Here is a 25084-nt window from a genome sequence, read left to right on the forward strand (position 1 = left end):
TGCACCATATGGGAATACTTTCTAATAGATCTATTTCTGGCCCCTTTTTATTTCCCCTCAAGCTAAACAGCTGCACTTATTATGTGCAATACAATACAAATCCAATAGGCCTGCTGCTCAGTGCAATTAGAGCCTGTAATGATTATGTAATTCTATCATTCAAACAAACACAGACGGGAGTTTAACCTAAAGACATTTTGTTTTTTTACGAGAGAGACTAAACAGTGAGGTAGTGAAACCAGCTCCTCTGGTTCACTGAGCTCCCACAGGACCTCGTTCTTCTCTCTGAAGGTTTCATCTTAAATTAAGCAGCTCCCAGTTCTCCACACCGTCACTGTGCAGCGGCGCTCGGCCTGCTGTTGCCCTCTTGTGGCTCCTCCTCGCTGTGATGATGTCTGATAATCCCTCCCGCTGCGTCGGCTCTGCCATCACGCCACATCGCATGTTTAATTGGCCGAAACACCTTCGCCGGCCAGGAGATTTGCACAAATGTGATGTCAACTTGAGCTTGAACAAAAGTGCCAAAACAAAGGCCTCGTTAAACCGCGAGATGTGAAGAGTGTCGGCTCCTGCAGCAGAACACAGATTAGAGCTTTAATTAAAGGAATCAACGGTGAAAATGACAATCAGGCGTCAGTGTGGCCTCCATCTCTCCCCAACAAACAGGAAGTGATCAAGAAAATAAAATATTTACTCACAGAGTGCCTTTTTAAAAATGCTTAAAGCTTTACACTGCATGCAAGACAAATGTCATCATTAACACCCACGTTAACACAGTGCAGCAACACCTAATAATAAAGAAACAACAGCAGTAATAATAATAATAATAATAATAATAATAATAATAATAACTTTACTTATAGCAACTTTCATGCAAAGCTGCAGACAGGATAACAGAAAAGCAGGTGAACACATTAATAAAAAAGAAAGAAAGATAGAATAATAATGATATTATAACAGTTTTGACATAAAACACTAAAATAATCAAACTGATGCAGTTACTCCACTATTAAAAAACACTTTTAAAAGATGTGTTTTTAATTAACTTCATAAAAATACCAACGAGTTCACAGTTCTAAGATCTAAGAGGAGGATGTTCCGCAGTCTGAGGTTTGTTTAAAGAGAAAGTCAGTGGAAGATCTGAGGGTCGGGATGAGACATAAAATGAGTTACAGGAATTTAAACGACGTGTAATCAAAGCGTGTAAACGCATTTCAGCCTCTTTCTGGGTTAAAAAGGATCTCAGTTTTGTCATCATACTTTGGTCACCTCGTTAAAACGTCTAAGATCAGAATCTAAAACCACTCTGAGATCTGTGACGTGTGTCTTAAAACAAGCCAACAAATCTCTCACAAGCCAATGAAATGCTTTTACGGAACAAATGTTTATAGTGAAGTCTTCCAGTGTCTCTTATTCATAGAGCACCACTGCTTTATTTTGGTAAAACCATGAGCATGAAACAACCAGGATGAGGCGAGCTGATGATGTCCATGCATGTCAAAAGCTCCCCAAGACAAATGAGGACACACAAACACCAGATCTTGTGTGTTTCACGCAGCAGATGAGTTGATTTAGTTTTAAAAGTCTGTATCACCCTGAGCGTGATCTACTGCAGCTGCACTGTGAGAAGAGGCTGATGGATGCACGGTGTGATGGAGTCAGCCGTGCTTCAGGGATGAAACTAGAGGTTGTGTTTGTACAGCAGTTAGTGGAGATGATGGCCACAGGGCTGCCCGGAGCAAACGACGCACAGATACGAGTGTTTCATTACAGAGATGAGCGGAGACGGCGTGCTCGTGAGGGGAAGACATGCTGCTGGTTGAGCAAAAGAAGATGTCGGGACGGCTTCAGGCTGCAGGAATCTACATCATCCTCTCTGAGGAGGCATCAGTGGAAGTCGTTCTTCTTCACGGGGAGGTTCTTCAAATGTGGCCATGATGGATCCAACTGTTGCATCCCGAGAGTCTACAGCCAAGCTAGGAGCTCTGTGAGGCTTCACTGCTTTGAGCTAAATGCTAACATCAGCGTGCTAACATGCTCACAACGCAACAATGCTTCCATGTTGATGCTGAGCAGGTTTGATATTGAGCATCTTTGAATATGGTGTTGGTTTTCTCGCATTTATTAGCAATTAAGAAGTTAAAATGTTCATCTTTGAGCTCTCCTCCCGTCAGTAAAACGGCTCCGGATCAATCTGATGTGACTCCGGGTGTTTATTCCTCCAGAAGGTCCGACTCAAAACCCAAAGAAGCCGGAACATTTTCTCAGTGAAGGACGAGGAATAACAGGCAGGTTGGAGAGAACGCTGAGCACAGCTAATGACAAATGATGGATAAATGCCACATTCATGACCGTGCTAAGATCTTAAGGTCAGCAGTGTGTGTGTGTGTGTGTGTGTGTGTGTGTGTGTTTGTGTGTGTGTGTTGCTCTGTTCAGTAACGTCATAAATGTCATAAATAACCCTGGGTATGAAGTCCTTCAGAGAAATTGTCCAGATGCTCCTTGTTTTCTGTGTACGCCTGAATGCCTTCGTGTGTGTGTGTGTGTGTGTGTGTGTGTGTGTGTGTGTGTGTGTGTGTGTGTGTGTGTCCGTCCACTGCAGATATGTCATAACCCATCAACTTGCATCTCTGTTTGGTGGCATGAAACCAGCTCGTGGAGCGGTTTCAGCCCGGCGTTGAGTCTCGTGAGTGAGCGGTCGCTCTGAAATGGCGTCCTGCGGCGGACCTCAGACTTCCCCGAGGACGGCGTCCATCTCACTCTGACGTCAGGCTGACAGAGGAGAGGCAGAGGAAGAGGGGAGTGAAGGGAGAGGGCAGAGATGGGAGGAAAATATGATGCGAGACAAAAAAAAAAAACAAGATTAAGAGCTGCATTCAATTCAAAACATTTAAAACCAGCGTTTAAATCATTTGGTTTGGCCTATTCGCTTATATTCTTAAAAACTACGACTCCCAAGATGCATTTCAGGAAGCCGCTAACACTAGGTAGAAGGTAACATTAACAATATGGATAAAACTGATGCTATAATCTGTAGTTGAGATCATTTCACATGTGGCATCAGTGAAAAAGCTTCTGTTCAAAGGTTCAGCAGCAAACGTCTGAATTCTTCTGATTTGCTCCTCTGACGGGTTTCTCCTCATAAAAGCTCCAAGTGTGACAGTATTAAATGATAATATGTGAATTTAATATTAACAGGTTGTTCCACAGCCGCAAGGTCGACAGATAAAACAAAGAAATAGCACCGATACAGACCTTCTGACAACAGTTTCTGCCGCTGGAAGTCTCAAAATGAAAACAAAAGACCTTGGCGTAGAAGAGATTTGAGTTCAGATCCAGACCTCCTGGAGGAATAAACACCAGGAGTCTCATCAGATTCTGTTCTGATCTGGAGCCATTTACCGACAGGAGGAGAGCTCAGAGATGATTTTATAATTCTGGGATTTAAAAGGTGGTTTCTCTTCACTCCTGTGGATCAGCCTTGACCTCCAACGTCGAGTGTTTCTGTTCTGTGATGTCGACTGCTGACTGAAGCTGGAGGGGAAATGGACTTTACTCCATCAACGCAACGTCACAGAGAGGAGACAGAGAACCAGAACCAGAACCAGAACCAGAGTCTCTGCTGGGTGCTGAGTTGAGTCAGAGGTTGAACTGAATTCATGACTCGGACACACAACTTGTGGACTTCTCTGGTCTGAACACTGTTGGAAACATTTGGGATGATGTAAGAACACAACTAAACAAAAACATAAACGAAGGTCATATTTAGACGTTTTTTCCGTGCAGAAATTTGACATCTTATATCTTAAACAGTGAAAAACAAGCCTAGAGAATAAACTCATGGAAAGTTTTCTTCAGGGAGCAGCAGAATCAGACTCATCTTGGATTATTTCCGACTTGGTTCTTGGAAAAAGTTGTTTTTTTACCATCTGTTTCCCGTTAACACCTCGCACATCACCAACCCTGTGAAACCAGCAAAACAGCAACAACCACTCAACATGCAGCAGAATTTATTACTAGAAACTGGTGGAGAGTAGAACTGGTGTGTGTGAAGTGAAGTGAGGTTCTGAAAACAGCCTCGCTCCGGGCCGCCAGATGACGACCGGGCAGCGTCTGGAAGAACCAGGACAGCCAGCAGCAGGTTCATCAGGACATCCGGAGACTCAGGTGGTGAAACATTCAGACGGCGTACGATAAAAACCACAGGTGGCGTTTCGTCCTCTGATCCTCTGGTGTCAGTTGTTACACAGAACACACATTCTTCTGATGATTGTGTTCTCTCTCTCTCTCGTTAAATGTCGTTATCCTCATTAAGCGGCGGGCTCGCGTCAGCTTCATTGGACCGGGTCCCGAGAGGCAAACAGGATTATCAGGATAAACTAATACGGATCCACTTTCAGGGCTTAAAGGTCTCCAGATGAGCTTTAATGCAATTATGACAAAAACACAAACAGAACATGATCTAATTACCCGGCAGAGAGCAGCGGACCTATAAATGTTAATTTGTAAGTAATATTTAGAGCGAATAAAAGTTTATTTTCTACCTTGTTAAAGGGTCAGTTCACCCAAATTATGAAGAGTCAACAATCTGGACAGGCAGTGTTTTTATTTGTCAAGGTTACACTCTGATATTTTAATTATTGTACATTGATTTCTCACTCTTCAACTGATTACATCTCAGTTTATTGACATATTCTGCCACTTACATCTTCAACTCACATTTCAACAGCTTTTATCCGTTACTCATCTGTCACTGCAGCTGCTTTCTTCTCTTAGTTTACCGACACTTCAACTACTTTGATCTCTTACATTTCAACTGCTTCCAAGTCTTACTCTTCAACTGATTACATCTCAGTTTATTATCATATTCTACCACCTCAATTTACATTTCAACGTTTATCTTTCACCAAAATTGCATTTTAACTGATTTCATCTTAGTCATCCGACATTTTAACTACTTCAATCTTTTACTTAACTGACATTTCAACTGCTTTCATCTCTCACATTTCAGTTACTTTCATATCTTAGTCAACTGACAGTTTAATCTCTTACTTTATTGAGATATTCTATTCATTCCATCTTTATCTGACATTTCAACTGCTTTTATTTTTTACTGCTTTCTTCTCTTAGTTTACTGACACTTCAACTACTTTGATTTCTTACATTTTAACTGCTTCCGTCTCTCACTCTCCAACTGACATTTCATTTCAGTTACTTTCATATCATAGTCAACTGACATTTCAACTGCTTTCATCTCTGACTTAATTGAGATATTCTACTCCTTCCATCTTCAACTGACATTTCGACTTTTAATTCTTTACTCGTCTGACATCGGAGCTGCTTTCTTCTCTTAGTTTACAGACACTTCAACTACTTTAATCTCTCACATTTCAACTGCTTCCATGTCCCACTGACACTGTGAAATACTGACGCTTTTGGATGGCGGCCGACTCGACCTACAATCCCAAAGTGTCAGTGGGTCTATTAAGATCTTACCAACAGGAGCGCTGACTGACATTTCAACTGCTTTTATTCTTTATTCGTCTGAAATCAGAGCTGTTTTCTTCTCTTAGTTTACCGACACTTCAAATACTTTAATCTTTTACTGATCTGACATTTCAACTGCTTTCATCTCGGACTTACTTGAGATATTCTAATCCTTCCATCTTCAGCTGACATTTTGACTTCTTATATTTTACTCATCTGACATCGGAGCTGCTTTCTTCTCTTAGTTTACCGACACTTCAACTACTTTAATCTTATATTTCTACTTCTTCCATGTCTCACTCTTCACATGACATTTTAATGGCTCCTGACAGTTAGATAGTTGATTTTTGAGTCTCATTCCCATCTCGTCAAATCCTCAGATGGCGGCCGACTCAGTCGATCAATTTCAGGAGCTTTAACCAACACTTCAACTACTTTCATCCGTTTCATCACCAACACTTTCAATCTCCTTTAAATGCCTCGACTTCTTGCAGCACCTTCAGTATTTCAGCATTTTTCTGCCGTTTTCTGAATATTCAGCTCATTCTGATTGTTTTTTATTTTGATATCTTTGTGACCCGACTCTTTAATGTTTACTTATAAATCTAAATCAAATATCTCATTCAAACGTGAAACAGGAACTTCGTCTTTGCGTTCAGTTTCGACATCACTGTATTTCTGCATTCGTTGAGCAACACAGTCTGAGACGATCGTACAGATGTTTAAATCACAGTACAAGGAAAAAAAAAAAAAAAAAAGACAGTCTTAATGTGGCAAGAGCCGGTCATTTATTGTTATTGAGGAAGTTAACATGGTTAACTGCATTGAAAGTCATACAATAAACCTCTGAAGCTTTGTGAGAGGTCCCTCCCTGTGTCACAGAGAGAAAGCTGTAGGAATATACATACAGTATATCTTATTGGCAAGTAGATATGTTTTTAGTAAGTACATTCTCCTCTACCAGGTACTCATGTACAATATACATGTTAAAAAATATAGTTTGTTTGCATTGCGATCACCGGTTTTCCTTTTTTTTTTGTTCAGGATGAAATAATTCACATTAAAGTGTTATAACAGGTTCTTGAATGGCGGTGGAACTAAAGAGCACTGTTTCATTTTGTTTTGTTTTGTTTTTTTAATAGCTATCACATACACAAGAGGCATATGCATAGAAGGCACGTCTATGCATCTAAATTGCTTACATGATAAATGGAAAGCAGTTTTATCATCTGGGAAGAAAAACAACAAAAAAAAACAAAAAAAGAAAAGTATCCAAGAACAAAAAAAAAGGCTGATCACTCTCACAACACACACACACACACATATATCCCTGCACACACACACACACACACCACAGGACACACAAAACACCACAAAGCAAGCACTCAACGACACATCAGGCGAGCACACACTCATCCATTTGACGATAAAACTGCATACAGTACACCACACGACAGAAGATCTCATAGCTCAGTCAGTGGATGGCGTTCACCCGGGAGGAGGAGGAGATTCATTTCAAAGAACACTTGCTGTGAAGCAGCAGCCGGGTGTTAGCAGAGTCCACCGGCAGGAGGAAGCAGCCCCCCTCCGTTAAAAAACACTGATTACATGATTTTATTTTTCAAACGTTACAGAAAGAAGCTGTTCAATCCCGGAGCAGTGGTTGTCGAGAACTGTCCCTCAAGGCAACGAGGGAGAGACGCTTCTTCCTTTTTCGTCCACTGAGAGATTCTGAGTCAGCACTGTTACAAGTGAGTTCAACCGCGAGACGGCAGTTTCTCAAAAGGCGCGGTGAAGGTAAGCTGGGGAAGGCTCGACGAAAAGAAAATACTTCAGGCCACACGTTTGAAATGAGCGTTGTGGATTCTGGCTTGAACAATAATGCAGATCCAGAACATCTCACTTCCCCTAAATACTGGAGCTGATTGTAGAGATGAAGTGTCAGGAATCGTTTGACAGCTTTTGGAACGTGCACTTATTGGATTTCTTGCAGAGAAGTATGTAAAAAGATTCTACTCTCATGTCTGAGATTTGAGCTAGCAGGAGATTAGCTTAGCATAGCATAAAGACTGGAAGCAAAGGGAAGCAGCCAGGCTTCCTTTGTCACCGACTTATTTTACATTTCTATGCATTAAACAGATGTATTAATGCTAAGCTAATCAGCAGTAGCATTACATTTAGCATACAGACATGAGAGTTTGTATCAGAGCAACAGCATGTCGATGTTGAAGCGTCAGCTTATGGTTACGTGCTGGAGCTTCTTCTCGGCCGTGAGCAGTAACTTCTCCTTGTCTTGTCGACACCTTTGGACCGAGGCTAGCTGTTTCCACCTGTTTCCAGTCTTTAAGCTAAGCTAAAATAATCCACGGTATCTTTACATTTAGCATACAGACTGCAGAGTGGTACAGCAAATGTTAAAACCTCTTGTTGTGTTTACATGATGGAACTATTTCATGGCCGGGAGCAGTGACTTCACATGTTCATGCTAAGCTAACCTAATCAGCTGCTGGCAGCAGCTTCATATTTAGACATGAGTGTGGTGCTGATGTTAAAATCAAAAACTAACTGTTTCCCCCCAAATATCAGCATATTAATGTAAAAACAGCAAGTTAAGACTGACAGGGAGTTAATAATGGGACTATTTCATTGGCTGGGAGCATTGACTTCCAGGAGTCTTGTGGTCCACTCTGGACAGAGCTAGGCTAGCTGTGTCCACCTGTTTCCAGTGTTTGAGCTAAGCTTAGCCTATCTGCAGTAGCTTTTTAATTAGCATACAGGCCCAAGAGTGATGTTGATCTTCTCACAACTTCAAATTCATTTAAAAACGTGTTTTGGTTACATGCTGGAACCATTTAACGGCCGAGAGCAGTGACTTCCCAGAGTCTTTCTGTCACATTATGCTAAGCTAAGCTAATCAGCTATTGGCTTTAGCGTCATATTTAGCTTACAGACATGAGTGTGATACTGATCCTTTCTTATTCCCTCAAACACCAGCATCTTAATGTAAAACCGCCAAGTGTTGTGGTTTTGTCGGGGGGTTGCACGCTGGAACTACTTCTCTGCCGGGAGCAGCGACTTCCTGGAGTCCCTTGTCTCCTGTTATTATGTTAAACTATGATAAGCTAATCAGCTGCTGGTTGTAGAATCATATTTAGCTTCAAACACGAGAGTGATATCGATCTTTTCATCCATCTCTGCAAGAAAACGAAGTAGCTTAATGCGCAAAACGTCCAAATATCCTTTAAATTGATTAATCATCCTTAACAGACAGACAAGAAAATACTCTCCTACAGAAACCTGTGTGTACATTATGTGTGTGTGTGTGAGTGTTTAAACTACTGAGTCCAGCTGACTATCACAGGGCCAACCACCTACAACCACGACAATGACTATCTATAGTGCCAAAGCTGAGAGGTGTGTGACTGCGTCTTAAAACAGTAACTCTTAAAATTAAGTACATGTGGTGCTCAAAATAGGCAATGGTACACAAAAGGCATCCGTTTTAAAAAAAGAAAGAAAGAAAGAATGAATGAAGAATGTAATATGCACTTAAAAAAAAAAACAACTTAAAAAACATAGTTTTTTGGCAGCCGTGCGTCTGTGGCGACGCCGCGACTGAGATACACAACAGACTCCCCTGAAATCTGAACATGTCGTCACACCGACTTGGACATATAAGTGCAGGCGTGAAACTCCTCACTAAACCCCCCAGATTAGATTATTCATAAATCCACCAGGTGAATCAAGGCTTGACTGTAACTGTTAAACACTGCAAACTAAAAAGTGCAGCAATAAGGGCTTTCGGCTTGAGCTCAGGAATGGTTAAACTGACAAACAGACACGCTGTGTATCCCAACGAAAAGCAAATTAAACCCAAACAGAAAAAAGGTTCGAACAGCCTGAATTTAAAAGTTTCTCTTCGAGGCGGTTCTGGCGCAAAAAGAAGAAAAGAAAAAGAAAAAGGAATTCATGTTTAGTGGATTACAAATCAACAGTAAATATGGTTATTACACTACATTGCCAATAGTTCTTCATTCAGACACGTTACTCTACACAACAGTGAAAGCTAGACAATAATCACTGCCCCCCCGCTTTGTCCACAAATAAGGTCTCGTCTCCCGCTGCGTTAAAGGCCAAATAGAGACTTTTAATTGGCTGAGAAATGTGGATGAAATCATTCGTGGTTTTGGCACAGGCCGTTTTTCCAGAAAAAAACTCCTCCTTTCCGTCGACAAACAATCTACATAATCTTCCTTTGGTTAATAAAAAGAAAAAAAAAAATACATAGAATAAAAAGAGAAGTGAGCAAAAGGTTAGCTCGGTTTTTTATCCCTCTGAGGAGAGCGCTCGCTGTGTGCAGCCCTTGTCGTGGTGAGATTTACAAAGGCTAAACCCAGACTGTGGTTTAGGAGGGGATTTAGCGTGTTAGGCTTCTGAAAGGCTTCTTCTGATGATCACAGTGGTTTAGAATTCAACTAGAGGGCGAAATGTTCATGTAAGATGAGCGAGAACAGGAGGAGCCTGGTGTGTCTGGTCTCTCTCTCACGTTAATTGTGTGTTTTTTTATCCCATTGTTCCATTTCGTTACGGTCAAGTCTCAGGCGTCAAGGTGTGGCTGGCGAAAAAACTGTCAGGTATCGAGATCCTGAGGGAGACAGAAAGAAGGGAAAACTTTTACTGTGAAGCCACACAATCAGGAAACGTGTCGTCGCCAGCGGTACTCGACTCCCCGCACAGCTGGAGTTTAACACGATGAAACTGTAAATCAAGCAGACGTCTGACAGCACACAGGGACAGAAACTACAGAGATTCAGTTAGAAGCTACAAAAGCACCGAGAGATGAACACAACGCCTTTCTGTCTGGTCTCCTGCACAGCAATGAGTTGAGCGTGGCAGCTTGTATGAGGGTGAGATGGGGGAGGTGTCACCTCAGCTCTCTGGCTGGAGTGTGACCATCTCTGGTGCAGCACGGCACAATTTAGCAAACATTTACGGGTAATAGAAACACCGTAAAATAACCGCAGCACGGTGTGACTTGGCGCGGTCGAAAGTGTCATGAAAAGCCCTGTAGGTCGCTCGCTAGCTCGCTCGGAGGTTGTTGTTGTTGTTGTTGTTGTTTCCTGTTGCAACATGCAGATACTGAAAGGGAGGAGACTGCTTAAATAGGCGCCGTATGGCCGGCTACATTCTGGTAAGTCAGTCTACACCTGAGGGAAAAATCTGGCTCTTTAGCTGCTAAATGCTCCGCTATGTCAACCAGCTAGCTGCTAACTGTTGCTGTGTCTCAATTCAGGGTCTGCATCCTTCGGAGGAGCATTTGAAGGCCAATTACGTCACAACGCCACGTGACAGCTGTCGCAATTCAAACCCTCCTCCAGATGCGTCCTCCTGTTCCCTCTTTTTGGAGGATGCACCGCTACTATCCTTCATGGCCTCACATATCCAAAGATTCTTTGCGAAAGAAAGAGAGAAAATGGCGACATCGCATGGCGTAGATCGTCACATTCGCGGGCCTGGGCGGCAGAAATCGTGACGTACAGATAAAACATCTGGTGACGCAACCAGGAAATGCTCCAAAGGCTAGACCGTCACATTTAACAACGGCTGACGAGGTTAACAAGGTCTCTCTGAAGGACTCGCCTTCAAAGACCACAAAGGCCGAGTCCTTTGAAGGATGCAGACCCTGAGACTGAGGGTGACAGATTGAGACACAGTTCTCCTGTCTGGTGCTGAGCAGGAAGTGTACAGCGGCTTTCGTTAGAGCTGTGTTAAAATGATGCAGGGTCTTTGAAACTACGTTCATCAATATTTTGTACATGTCATTCCAAAGGCAGCGGTGACGATGACTTGACTGCTGTTGTGATGTGATCTTCTATAATAAAAAAGTTCTTCAACCCCCCTCAATGCATTCATTACTGTCCAGTCTTTGGTTTTCCTTTTTCTATACGAGCAGCATGTTGTTGATTTAAATTTACCTGGAACTGATAGAGCACCGGGGTCAAAGGTGAATCTCATCTGTAGCTCTTCTGCTGCTGCATCAGGCCCACGTTCTCATACACTCTGGAGTTGTCCTCCCTCATCCTGCCAGCACACACACACACACACACACACAAACACACACACACTCTCATGAGATTAATTGCCAACTATTTTGATAAATCGAAAGTCAAAATTCTGATTCCAGCTTATTGTCTGGTGTCTTTCCTCCTCTAGGACTGTGAAGTGAACTGAATATCTTTTGCGTTTTGGTCAAAACAAAAACATTTGAGAACGCTGACTTGGTTTTTGGGAAACACTGAGGGACATTTCAACAGCATTACTCACTCTGTGCAGGTGGGAGTAGGAATAGGAGTGCAAGGAGGCAAAGGGCTCTGCTCTCCTCCGGTCAGGTCGGACAAAGAATACTTAATGTTGGTGTACTCGCGCCCTTTAATCTTACTTTTCTGCAGAGGAGAGGAGAACAGAGGACGGTTAGAGACGGGAGCAGACAACAAAAAGGCAGAGATGAAAACAGGAGGCGTTTTCTGCTGCACACCTGCTCCTCCTCGATGCGTCTCTGCAGTGTTTCTATGTAGTGCTGAACCGCCATGTAGATGAATCTGTACTGCGCCTCGGTCTGCACCATCCCAGAGCGCTGAGAACGAACCATCTGGATGGTCTTTGGCACGTCGATGTCGCAGTCCACCCCTGAAACAGCAAAAACAATATTTTTTTATAAATTATCTCATCAGGATTTTATCTGGACACAAGACTGTTGAAGTGAGGAGTGCAGATGAAGCCATGCAGACTCACCTTTTTCTCTGATCACATCTATCAGGATGTCGATCACTATAAACGTTCCTGTCCTGCCGATCCCCGCACTGAAGAGCAACACAGGCAGTCTGAGTCAACACGTTCCCTCTGCGCCCACGTCTTCAGTTTGTTTCAGAGTTTTAATGGCTCATGTATTCAGTGTGTGACGGTGTGTACCTGCAGTGTACGGCTATGGGCCCAGCGTCCAGTATGCTCTCCTGCTTCAGGTTGACCTCCTCTAAGAAGTCGAGCACACCGCCGGGGTCAGTGGGGACGCCGTGATCCGGCCAGGCCCTGAAGTGGTACTGCCAAACTGTACGTTCTGTGTTGCCCTGAAAACACACACAGCGTTACATTAATACTGAGGTTCTGGTGTATAATATTTTTGTTACTGTCAACAAATCCGGTGTAAAGACGAAAACCAACAATGTGGTCGTCGTCTCCATCAGTGTTTACTCAATTCTGTTGTGTCTAAAATGATGTTGCGAGTTAAAAATGTAGACGTTTCCTTTCGTACTTTCAGCTTTGTTCTTCCACATGTTTTCATCTCTATGCAGACAAACACAAAACACACAAACACAACTTACCTGCCCGACTTTGGACAGTTTGAGCTCTCTTAAGATGTAGTCGTGTGCAGCCGTCTCTCGGACATTGCGAACGCGCATCGCGCCGTATTCCTTCAGAGCCGACATGTCCGGCCAGTACTTCACACACTTACTCTGTCGAGACACAGAAACAGTCACCACATCAGTCGAAGCTATTAAATATGAATCAGGTGGAGGAAATCAATCTACAACACTTTGAGTTCACTTCTCTGAGTGAAGGGACAGATTTAGATCTTTGTCTTCATGTTTCTGTCCCTTCTTCTCTTGATGGTTTATAGAAGATGTGGCTCAGGTAGAAATGCATGATGTCACCTTCTCCTGTCCACCAATCACTTCAGAAATATCTGAATCAAATGGGCTGTTTAAGACACTGTCACACCAGAGGGTCCTAACTTTAGCTCTGATGGTTGCCGTTTATGTTATGACTATTAAACAGACCTGTAATTAGAAAACGAGCTTCTAGAAAACAGCAGAACAGTTTGAGTAGAATATGTTAAATGGGATCAAATATTTGTCACAAATTCCGATTTAAGACTATGACTTTTAAGGCCTGAGATTGATGAACATTAAACTTGTTTTAATAATAATATTCTAAATCAGACACATCACTCTTTTTCCCGGAGCTGACACCAGAAGTTGCTAAAGAGTGAGACATCGCGCTTCTTTCTGGTCTCTGACGGCTCGGACCACACACAGCCACTAACAACGGTTACTTTTTAAAACATCTTTAACTTCAGTCTCTCTTTCAAAGTCAGCGCTGACCAGACGATGTTAAAACGCTGCGACAGACACGGATGGTTGGTGTTAAGAAGCCGACGGCCATAACTTAAGCCATAACGTCACAGTTCACAGCACTGTGCTTGAAAAAGGAGAGAAGATCAGCGTGTTCACATCACAGCCGAGCAGGAAGCTATAAACACCTGTGACTACGGAAGCCAGATGTTAACGGGCTTAGATGAGTTTGCTGTCCAGTGTGAAAAGTGTTTAATATCACGTGTGTTTCTTACCTTCCCTCTCTCCACCTCTTTGGTGGTCATGACGATGACTCGAGAGTTCTCCTGAAACACCATCCTCCAGAAGTCACTGATGGTGTTCTGCAGACAGCCCTGAGTGGCGATGTAGCTCTTCTTCAGCTTGGTGCTGTTAACCTTGTAGTCCAGCTCCGGCTGCACGGACACAAACAGACAAACAGACAGAGAGTCAGCTGAACGTTCACAAACAAACAATACAAAACAAACACAGAGACGCTGAATAAAACATAACGTGTAACAGAATGTGAGTTTGATACGCTCAATCAAAAACAGCACAAAGACAATATATTTCATTTTTAATTTGATAGCAGCAACATATTTGAATCCAGTCAGAACAGGAGCAACAACAAACCCACATCCTCACATATCAACACATGATGTGTGTGTGCATGTGTGTGCGCATGTGTGTGTATCCCTGAGGATGAAGTGAGTTTACCATGACAGCAGATACTACCATGATGATATTGGCGTTGATGTAGTCGGAGCCCGGCTCATTTGGGTCCCTGTCATTCAGCACCACACGAGTGTGGTCGACTGCAAACAGAAGAACAAAAAAAAAACAAAAAAAACAGTTGAGTGTTTTAAAACGAAACCTGGACGGTTCAGCTGAGAGCGTCTCGTAGTGAAAGAGCAGCCGTGTGTTTCTCACAAGGCAGAATGTTCTTGTATCTGTTCTTGTTCTTGTTCTCCGCTCTCTGGCCTTCTTTGCGGCTGTAGAGCAGTTTGCACTCTTGTTGCTGCAAAGTCTGGATGGAAAAACAAGAGAGGAGAGTCAAAGTCGTGACATTTCCCAACCAACCGTGCAAGAGACGGAGCCGGGAGAGTTGTAGAACGTCCCAACAGAACCACTCACCTCGAATTCTTCCCAGAAGCCCTGTTTGACTTTGTCTGTGGCCTCGGCGAGTTTGCTCAGCTCCCGAACTCGACTTTCGATCTCTGCAGCGTTAATACGAGTAGTGTTGAGGGGCTGCGGAGGAGAAAATAAGTCAGCGCAGGAATCACAATCAGGAAATGCTGCCTTAGCGTGAAGTAAGAAGGATGATTCGGTACCTGTTTGAGCTGCAGCACAGTGCCCAGAGTTTCCACCATGGGGTTCTTTTTGTAGTGCTCGACCAGGTCGGTGAGGGAGTCAAACTTCTCCCCTCCGCCCACGTCGTACTTCAGGTCAGGCTAAAGAAAGACGGCACAGACACATGAATACAACAGGCTGCTTTCTGACATTTCTGATGACAGACAGCAAAAATATTGCAACAGCTTTTTTGCTTTAGCTCCTGATTCTGAGTTTAATACTGATGTCACAGTGCAAGGCTGTAGAAAAATGACATCATTAGCATATAGATTGCTTCTCTAAGCTATTCAGTTCCGCCACCAGGCTGGATTACGGCACAATCAAAAGAGTTAGAGGCATTGTTTTCCCTTGTCACTATCCCCAGATAACGGTGGAACAACTGGAATAACTGTGGAAAGAAAAATAACCCGCTGATGGAGGCGACGAAGGTGAAGAGGTAAAACAAGAGTGAACTGACGGCATTCACTCCATGGAGACGATCAGGTGCTGTGTCAAAGTCTGATCCCTCGCTGATGTGTGTTTCCTCTTACCACCCGGACCTGACACGCTTCAAAACCACCATCAGCAAGTAACAAAAACTGCTGACTTACGAATACGACCTTTTCATAGAACGGAGATCAGGGTTTCTAGATCGAACCGGGATTCCTCTCGATGACGGCGAGACCCGAGTGGTCGGTGGAAAATTTGATGCAGCAGATTTTTTATTTTAAACTTTCCATAAGTTTTGTGAATTATTTTTTTTCCCCAGGACATCGAAATCTGCTTGAGTATTTCTTTCTGTTCTCCATTTCCAGCTGGACAGCAGACTGCACGCTGTACAGCGCCAAAAATAGGCTTTGATTAAAACTCCTTTATTCCTCCTGATTCATGACAAGTTTCCACACCAACATCCCGCAAAAAATGAACAAAACAAACGGGATAAAGGTGTGCAAACTTGTTACAAATCAGAGGGAATACAGGAGAACTGTGACTTTGGGAGGAAACCTGGAGATGGCAATTAAAACGGGAATGTTGACGTGTACTGAGACATTCATGCACCAGAAACCAGGTGACCTAGAAATCAAGTTCACAGGTATCTGATTTATCTGACTCTGATCAACCTGTCATGGCCAATCACGCCAAAAACAGTCTGATTCTGGTCTCTGGCAGAGAGGAGGTGAGGAGGAAACACAGAGGTGATGAGCTGTGGTTTACCTGGCAGCGGATCATGACGTGAGTGACTTTGGGTTTGCTGTCACTGCTGTCCGTCTTGTCGTCTCCCGTGCGGACCGACAGGACGAAATCCCCCGGATGACTCTGGCTCTCTCTCACCAGGAAGCTGCCGTTCTTTCCTTTCTCTGTCAGCAGCTTCTCGGCCTCCCTGCCCGACAAGTGTCCGTGGAACCATCTGATACAAAAAGATGCTGGAGGGTAAAACGTGTTTGGACTGGACTCTACTGAGACAGAATAGAAACTTGTAATCATGGGACGGGATAAACTGCACTTCATTTGCATCCCTCTGTTTGTTTAGATGAAGTCGGCACATGAAAATTGTGCTCTTTCATTTAAATTACATATTGTCAATTTTCTACTTTCTATTTCAGCTAACTGACTTGCAAATCTGAGTTTCTACAGATCTACACCTGAGAGAAAACTTCTGAATATGTCTGCAGCTGCTTTTAATGGCCTGGAAGTTGTCACGCAGGACTCTCAGACAACTGAAGGACGTTGCACGCCGCCATGCCAACATCACAAGATTGATTTCAACCTGTCAGTGCACGTCACGCACAGCAGACGTAGCGAGACTAATCGACGCAAGAAGACGGAAACAGACAGAGAGGGAGACTGGAAAGGGCTTGTAATGACAAAGGCAGCTGCATGGATGATCTGAGTTAACTTTGCACAGAAATAGTCCTTTTTTACTCAACTATCTGTACTTCCACTGGAGTGAAGAGTGTGTGGACTTCTGCCACCTCTGGCCCGAAATTCAAAACACACCAATTCAACATCATCGTCGTCGTCACTCACCTCTCTGAGGTTGGGTCCGCACAGTTGAGCGGATACTTGAGCTCAATAACATCTCCGTTTTTCTCTTTCAGCTGCCCGTGATGCTCCATGTAATACTGCACCAGCTCAGCCAGGGTGGCAAACTTCTCCCCGCCGTAAAGGTCGTAGTAGTCTCCTGTGTTCTGGATCTTAATGTGGGTGACGGCTCCATTTCGCCTGCAGAAGGATCACAGACACTTTGAGGAAATGTTTGCCTTCAGGGACGAGAACAGACTCCGACAGGCAGCGCTACACGTGTTTCAAGCTTCAACGCGTACACCGATTTATCATACGGTGCACATTTGCATATTAGGGTTTTGAATTCTACCATTATCAGTGTTATTATACACAAGGTTCATGCCTGTGAGGACATAACATCTTGTGAAATCAAGAGAACGTACCACGAACATCTCACACTGCTGCAATGCTAAATATAAATCAGTGCTGTCGTAATGAGGCCACGCTTTGACAAGAAAATGACTAAAATATCTCGTTTGACATCGAACTTTTTAAAGCAGCGTCTAAAGATTAAAGGGGCGTTCTGCTCTGGAGGAGAAATACAAACTCAGATATGTGTATTTCTTCCGTACGTGGATAAACAAGCTGCTCTCAGAGGAAGACACTGTCCCAGAACACTGTCTGAAGCTAGCAAGGTGGCAGGGTCCGCCACATGTAAACAAAGTAAAAGAGTATAAATTGTGTCGCCCTTTACGGTCAGTTGATTTATTCAGTCGTGAAAACAAAGAGAGTTTGATTATTTAGTTTGTTCAGACACAATGAAGATCTTTCTCTTCTTACTCACATTTATTCCACAAAACTACGTCATGCTCCTTTAAACAATTAGCTGGTCGAGATTATGCACAACCACTTTGATAACTGATGGAGGATTTGCTGCTTTGCTGTGACATACGATGATTCAAACTGAATATATTGGGATTGTGGACAATGATCTTTAATTGCAGCTTTGACTGCATCCCTGCTGGTTCTCTCTCCTGCTGCCCCTCATGCACTGTTGATGTGTGAACATTAAAAGTGATAAACAGTTCCAACACTCAGTCACATGCACAACTGACAACATGAGTACCATCTCTATTATTAGCAGTCGGTGAGAGGCAAAGAAAAAAAAAAGAAGAAACTGAAAATGTTCAGAAGGCAGAGCGGCGACACGCTGAGGCTCAATACTGGCAAGTCTTAAAGGAAAAAAACACGCTTTTCAGACACGAAGCAGATAGAAGGAATAAACTGCGTTGAGTCATTGTAGGTGACCGCCATTATATCGGAAAATAGAAAAAGGAGAACTGGTGGCAGATGTTAGGCTCAGCAGCAGCATGGAACTGTGGATGACTTACGGTTAAGTCTGGCAGAATGTGCAGAGACAGAGACGTGCTGGTTTGAACCAGCAGGGACCGGCCTCCCTCTGGTTACGTCTCCGCAAGACGAGCCTGACTTGTTTTGTTTCCATAGGAAGTAAATATGGTGCGAGATGAGAGGCTCTTCAGCTCAAATATGAGACTGTTGCAAAAATAACACCGGCTACGTCAGCAAAACAGAGTTAATGATACTTCATCTGAACAATTTACGACTCAAAGGGCTCGGAGATAAAAACCACTAAACTGTTTTTTTTATTAGCAGAAGTTTGCTCTTCCTTCTGTGGATAATGCTCCTTTCCCACCATCACTCAGCAGAAGCATCACATCAGACACAGCAGAGTTCAGTGTGAGGAGCGTTGTTGTTATTTTTCAGTGTCTCTTAATGATACAGCACATTTAAAGCTGCACTCACAGATTTTACGGCCTTTTGCGGGCAGCAGAACAAGCTGAGAACACAACACTGACATCCCATCAGCTTATTAAGTTGTTGTCTCGATTAGCGCTGCGGTGAATATTCAGAGTCGATGAAAGGAAAACGCATCTATTCAAAAGACAATGTCATCGTATTTGCCATTTTTAAAGCACAAGTGTCGAACGTTTGCTGCTTTCAGCTTCTTAAATGTGAGGACTTGCTGCTCTTCTTCATCATTGATGACGAGAAACGAAGAGTGTTTGGATGTTGGACAGTTGGTCGTGCCAAGTACATGACAAAGAAAACGATCATGAGGCTGCAGTTGCCCGTTCACACATTCAGCAGAATCAGAACAACACTATCATTCATTTGAAGTTGAGTTTGTGTCCGCCTGATACACGCCAGTATTTACTCTCCTTCTAGCTCTGTATATATTTTGTAATCTTAAACGTACAAAGCTTAGTTTTGAAAAAAATGGCTAAAAACCGATGCTGCTAAACGACTGAAAACATTAAATTAACGGCGTCTATTCAAAGCCTTTAATACGCGTATGACTACTGCAGCAGACACAGCAACAAAGCTTCAACAATAAGGGAACCGCGGGTCATAAATGTGAAACCAAAACTCTCAGGAAAGTCGCTGCATTTTCATTTTTACTGTCATTCCTCACACGCTGTAAGACAGAGAACCACAGGGAGGTTTGAAACTGTTCACACTGCATCATATTGTCTCCTGTAGTGTTTGCTGCTTTGCACTCACCGTACTGAGAGGGTGAAGTCTCCTGGGTTACTCTTACTGGGTCTGGCTAAAAAGCTCCCATCCACTCCTCGAGTCAGCAGGAGGTTTTCAGCCTCCACACCTGTGATGTTGGGGTGGAACCACCTGGAAGAGGAGTGAAACCATGATGAGCCTCAGCCTGGAGAGCAAGGTGGTGTTCAAAATCTCTCACCATTTACTACAATGTGCCTCCTGTTTACTCTCCCACACGTTGGTTGCGTTACCGCTTTGACAAAAATGATGATAATGCAACAAAAAGTACATGACACATGCACAAATGTTCTCCACAGTCCCACAATGTAATATAGCTCATTTGATAGATGCAAAAAACTGCAGTTGCACTCCAACGACGTCAAGCTTTGACTTCCGAAGGGAAAAAATGGCTTGCAGCCGTGTAAAACACAGAACATATTCATGTAAATTGTGTACAATATTATGTTCATATGTATATAGGAGTTTAATCCATTCCTTTTCTTACCTTTTAATTATATTGTTTATTTTTTACTATTGTTATTGTTCTTTAAAATACTACTGTTCTTTAGCTGCTGTGGCAAACACATTTCTGCGATTATGGGACAATAAAGGAATGACTCTGAATCAGACCTGAACGTACAACACAATTAAACACACAAAGCAAATCATGTGTGCTCGCGATCATTTTCACTGTTGTTTAAAGGTGGAATATGTAGTGTTTTTTAAGAGAACAAGAAAAATGGGAGGGAAATCAGTCATGATTGTTTTCATGACTGCATAAACCTCAAACGTTATTCTTTGTTTACATACACAGGACACTTCTAAGCAGCCACCTTATAGCTTGGAATAAACAGGACTACCTGTTTATAAAAGAAATATGTTATCACACAAATATGTCTGTATATTATCTTATCAGTAGTGTTAATATAAACTTTCCACAACTTTATACTGCACCTTTAATTCACTTATAATTTTCCCATTAATGCAATTAATTTGTTTTAGGCAGTATATGTTGAAAAAGTGTTAAAGTATTGATCAAGTGATGCCCTCGACTGTCTGGTTTTGTCCACAAATCAAAGTTATTCAGTCAGCTGCAGTCATAGAGGAGGAAAGAAACCAGATAAACACTCTCTCTCCCTTTTTATTTCTTTTTTTATGAATCTCCTCCTTCCTTTTCTTTTCTATCTCTGGACTTTTCTCTTTTTCTCTCCCATTTGTTCCCCTGTCTGTCCATTCAGTGATGATCCAGGTCTTCATCCTCCAACAGAGGCTCGAGCAGAGTGTGTTCATAACAGTCTGTACACTACATGTGTGTGATAAAGTGTGTTTGGGTGTTGTCTCTGTCTCCTCTACGTCTCCATGCTGTACTGAGGAAGTTTCTTGGTCTTTAACTTGTCATAATAAACACTCACCTAACTTTTGTCTGTGCTTTCTTTTAGCTAACACTGTCATTCTGATTCTGAATCCTCCGTTGTGTCTACTTTCTGCTCTGTTTGTATCAAATCAACACTGCTAGCTAGCTGAAGTTTGATAGCAGTGCTGCAGTGTTAACGGTGTTTACTAACCTAGCTTAAACATCTTCTGACGGGCTCTAACGTTAAGTTGCCGGTGTATGCTAAATGAAGCGGTCTTTTGCTAGCTACTCCTCTGCCATCACTGTTTTTTTTCCAGATACGTCGGCACTCTCGGAGCTTGTTTACGGACACACCAACATCCAAACAGCTGAGTTTGGTTAAAGTTAGCTGGCTCAGCTAACACAATCAGCAGACATTGTTTTCCAGACAGCCCCCCTCTTACCTCCGAGATGTCATTTTTTTCGTTCCTCACTTCCTCGCTGGCAGTTAGCAGGAGCTACAGTTAGCTTGGCTAACGTTTCCGACCGTTTCTGCTTCGATCACGGAATAAAGTGCTTCATCGGTTCACACCCGGTCAGAACGGGCACCGAAATCTGGGCATCGAAACTCAATTTTAAGAGCGTGCGATAGAAAAAAAAAAAGTCTGTAGGCCTCGGCCCCGGAGACTTCAAAGCAAGTCGATTATTGGACGTCACCAAACATGCGACAAAACAGAGGGTGCGCGGATTTTTCCACCCCGCGCGGCCGTTCTCCGCCCCCCTGTAAGGAAAGCCACAGCGCGCGGCCCGTTCGGCGAACAGCGTGACATAAATTAAAGAGCCCTATCACTTTCACTCCGCGCATGCTCAGTAAGCATCTTATTTTACGATTACAGCGGCACGAGCGGGAAGCGGTGCGGAGGGTCCGCGAGCAGTTCAGCCGCGAGCGGTGACCGCTCGGTGACGTCACATGGTCGAATCATCACAAAAAGTAGAGGATGTAAAAATGTGTTAAAGGGATATCCAAGAAATTCAAACTCAGAATTTTAACATTTATAATAATAATGAGGTAATAATACAAACTCAATGAAAATTGTTCTCTGCTCATTAACCTTTTTTTCCCCTAAACTACATCCTGCTCCTTTAAGACACACTTATAAATAAATTTAAGCGAGCTATAACTGCATTTTTAATCAGTTTGTATAAAGATTTAAAATAGAAAAGACCTACTACTTTACATTGTTGCCCTAGTATTATTTGAAGAGACACCTAATCTGTTTTATTCTTTTATTTATGTATTTATTCATTGTCTTTTATTGGTTTTCACAAACATATGTTTATTGCACATGGAATTCTTTATATTTATAAGAAGGTGTAGTTTATAGTCATAAAACTGGAACTCAGTTAGCTTCTTTGCACATCTGGGTCCCTAGTTTCAGAATGGATTTTTGGTTAAGTGCCTTAAATAACACGTATTAACTTGTGTTGCTGTATGACATAACATGCATAATTTAATGTCCCACAGTTTAAAGGTGCCATATGTAAGAATTTTTGTTTAAAGCATTCAAAAATTACCTTAAATTATCAACAGATAATACATAAATGTTAATTTTGTTTTCTTGAAATTCAGAAACAATTGACTGACATCAAACCAAGTTTTTGAGGGTTTCTAGCTCCTTTTCAACACCACACAAAAGTCCCTTTACAGTTTTACAAGAAAAAGCATTTGTATCACCTGCACAAATACATATTTTATGATACAACCAAGAGGAAAACCTTTGAATTAGCTTCTAGTTTTGACTTCAACCTGCAGAGCAAGTCATAAAGTCTCTTTTTGTGTGTGTAACCTTCACTCGGATGACTTAAAACGAAAGAAGTGTCTGACACATTAGATCATTTGTATTTTTGACATAAACCGCATAACAGGCGTGAAACATGTAGCTCGAATGTGGCGTGCTAGCTGTTTAACATTTCCAGTCAAAGGCATCATGGAGCTGAAAATAACCGCTTTGTTAGTTTTCAGTATTATAAACTGAACATTTTGGAAATGTACACAGCATTTTTCCTGGTTCCCTAACAGTAAATTAAACTGTAATTTCCACTAGCGATGTATATGATCTGAAACCACGCTGACCTGTTGCTTCGGCACTTTCAGCACTGCCTCACAGTGACATGTGGGGATTTACTTTTTTGGATTTGCCTTACTGAGGAAGGCAGTGCAGAAAAAGTGTGTGATAATGTGGTTTTTGTCTCGTGTCTGCCTGGTGCAGGTATTCAAAATGGTTTCAGGTAACACGGTTGAGGAATCAGACAGACTATCAGTTCTTCTTATGAAGTGTTTCAATCTGTCTCAAGGATAAAAAGTACCAAAACTGTCCGTCTGTAACAGTAAAAAGGGAGCGGTCAGAATCAGAATCAGCTATTACACTAAGAGAATAAGTTCACCCAAAATGAAAATTCGGTAATTATCTACTCACCCTCGTGCTGATGGGAAGTCTGGTGAAGCTCAGTAGCAGGGGACTCGTTTTAAAACATCAAAAAATCATGAAAAAAACATGAAATCCTCCTTCAACTCGTTCTGTATAAGCCTCCACAAGCTCAGAGCTCCGAAAATTGATTTGAGCGGATGTTATTTACACCTTTTCTGAAGCCAAACTCTTCACTGTAGCTGCTCAGCAGAAAGCAGCCGGTCTGAAGTGGGTGTCAGATGGAGATAACCACAGCTCACTGTGCAGGTAGAAAACCACAAGTTTCCTGTGACTCTGTGAGGCAGTCTTCAGCTGTGGGTGAGAGGCTTCAAGTTTCAGTTTGCATACGGAGAAAGATTTAGTTCATTTGTCAATTTGAGTTGAGTAATTACAAAATGTATAAGAGGGGAATGTTTGTTTCTGTCGGCTGTTTGTTGATATTGTTTATATAATAGTCATTGTTTGTTTATTGTTTATTAACTTCAATGCATGCACCTTATTCACCGAGACAAATTCCTCGTTGGTGTAAAACCTTCTTGGTAATAAATCTGTTTAATTTTCTGATTCTGATTCTGATTCTGACTCTGGGAGGGATCTGGCATTTTAAGCACATGCCCAGTGCTTCTTTCCACCAGACAGAGGAAAAATAGAACATTATCCGCCTACATGGAGCTCCATGTAAATACATACATACAGTCCTCACAGAGTTTCTGCTGTTTGAAGTATTCACCAAGCAGTTCATCACTTTGGGCTATTGTCTTGATGTACTCATGGCTTCCACACACACCATTCCAGTGTACAGCTTAGTGTACAACTTTTGGACTCTATGCATCGTCTCCTTGTCTTTCTATCAGTGGCCCCCCCTTTCAACCTTTGGCCAGCTTACTGTGCCAGCAGGGTGTTCTGGCATGAAGCTTCATGTCATGCAGAGAAAGTCTTCCAAGTTATCGCTGATGGTCAGATCTCTCCTGCCGGTCTTTCAGGACCAGTTGGGGTCCCAGCTGGTTCATTTGTGCTGCAGCTTCTATAGCCAACAGTCAGGTTCTGCGTCTAAATTCACTCTTTTTTTTGGATATCTGCCATCTGAGCTTCTATGGGGCTTGGTACACAGAGTGTGGAGAGAATGAAATATCCCCAGTGACCTGTCGTACTGGCTCCTTGCCGTTGCATGTTTGTTTGACTGTAGTTGCACGAGCAGTTTTCAATTAGGTAGAAATTCTACCCAGGTAGCCGTTGATCCCACATCCTGGTTGCATGAAGGACCTCGCCTAAGGGCCCCTCTGAACAGCCACACCCGGACCAGGATATGAACCCTCGACGTATGTATGTACATATGTATATGTATATACATCTATTCTATTCTATTTCTTCCCTCTTTAATTATATTATTTATTTTTGCTATTGGTTTTTGTTCTTTAATATTCTGTCGCTGCTGGGACAAACTAATTTCCCCGTCTGCTTGACATTAAAGGATTTCTGATTCTGATTCACATACATACTGCATATATTTATATATACTGTAAAATATATACACCTATACATGTATATATACATTGGAGCGATGGAATGTAACCAACTACAATTTACTATACTATAAACTATACATTATATAAATATGATATTATATTACATTAAAATTAATATATGTAATAATAACATGCAACATCTTTAATTTAAGCATCTTAAGTGTTAGATATTAATATAACAATGATCTTCTGGACTGTGTTGCAGCAGAAGGCAGA

At 42.4% G+C, this 25084-nt stretch overlaps 1 protein-coding gene across 2 annotated transcripts; it reads right to left on the reverse strand.

Annotated features, from left to right (window-relative positions):
* Positions 1–6252: 6252 nt before the first annotated feature.
* Positions 6253–21659, reverse strand: ptpn11a (protein tyrosine phosphatase non-receptor type 11a). 2 transcript variants are annotated; one of them, XM_030435879.1, is made up of 16 exons: positions 21339–21653; positions 19551–19673; positions 16992–17186; positions 16179–16371; positions 14966–15085; positions 14769–14882; positions 14565–14661; positions 14352–14449; positions 13892–14050; positions 12867–12998; positions 12457–12611; positions 12280–12347; positions 12023–12174; positions 11812–11930; positions 11463–11568; positions 6253–10132 (listed from the first exon to the last, which is right to left on the reverse strand). In XM_030435879.1, exons 1-15 carry the CDS (start codon positions 21350–21352, stop codon positions 11499–11501), a joined length of 1809 nt encoding a protein of 602 aa, XP_030291739.1. In that variant the 5' UTR covers positions 21353–21653; the 3' UTR covers positions 6253–10132; positions 11463–11498. The 2 variants fall into 2 exon arrangements, with proteins under 2 accessions (XP_030291739.1, XP_030291740.1); XM_030435880.1 differs by lacking the exon at positions 11463–11568 and having other exon boundaries at positions 21339–21659.
* Between the last annotated feature and the right edge of the window lie 3425 nt (positions 21660–25084).

This window comes from Sparus aurata, chromosome 12 (assembly GCF_900880675.1).
Source record: "Sparus aurata chromosome 12, fSpaAur1.1, whole genome shotgun sequence".
Classification (NCBI taxonomy): Eukaryota; Metazoa; Chordata; class Actinopteri; order Spariformes; family Sparidae; genus Sparus; species Sparus aurata.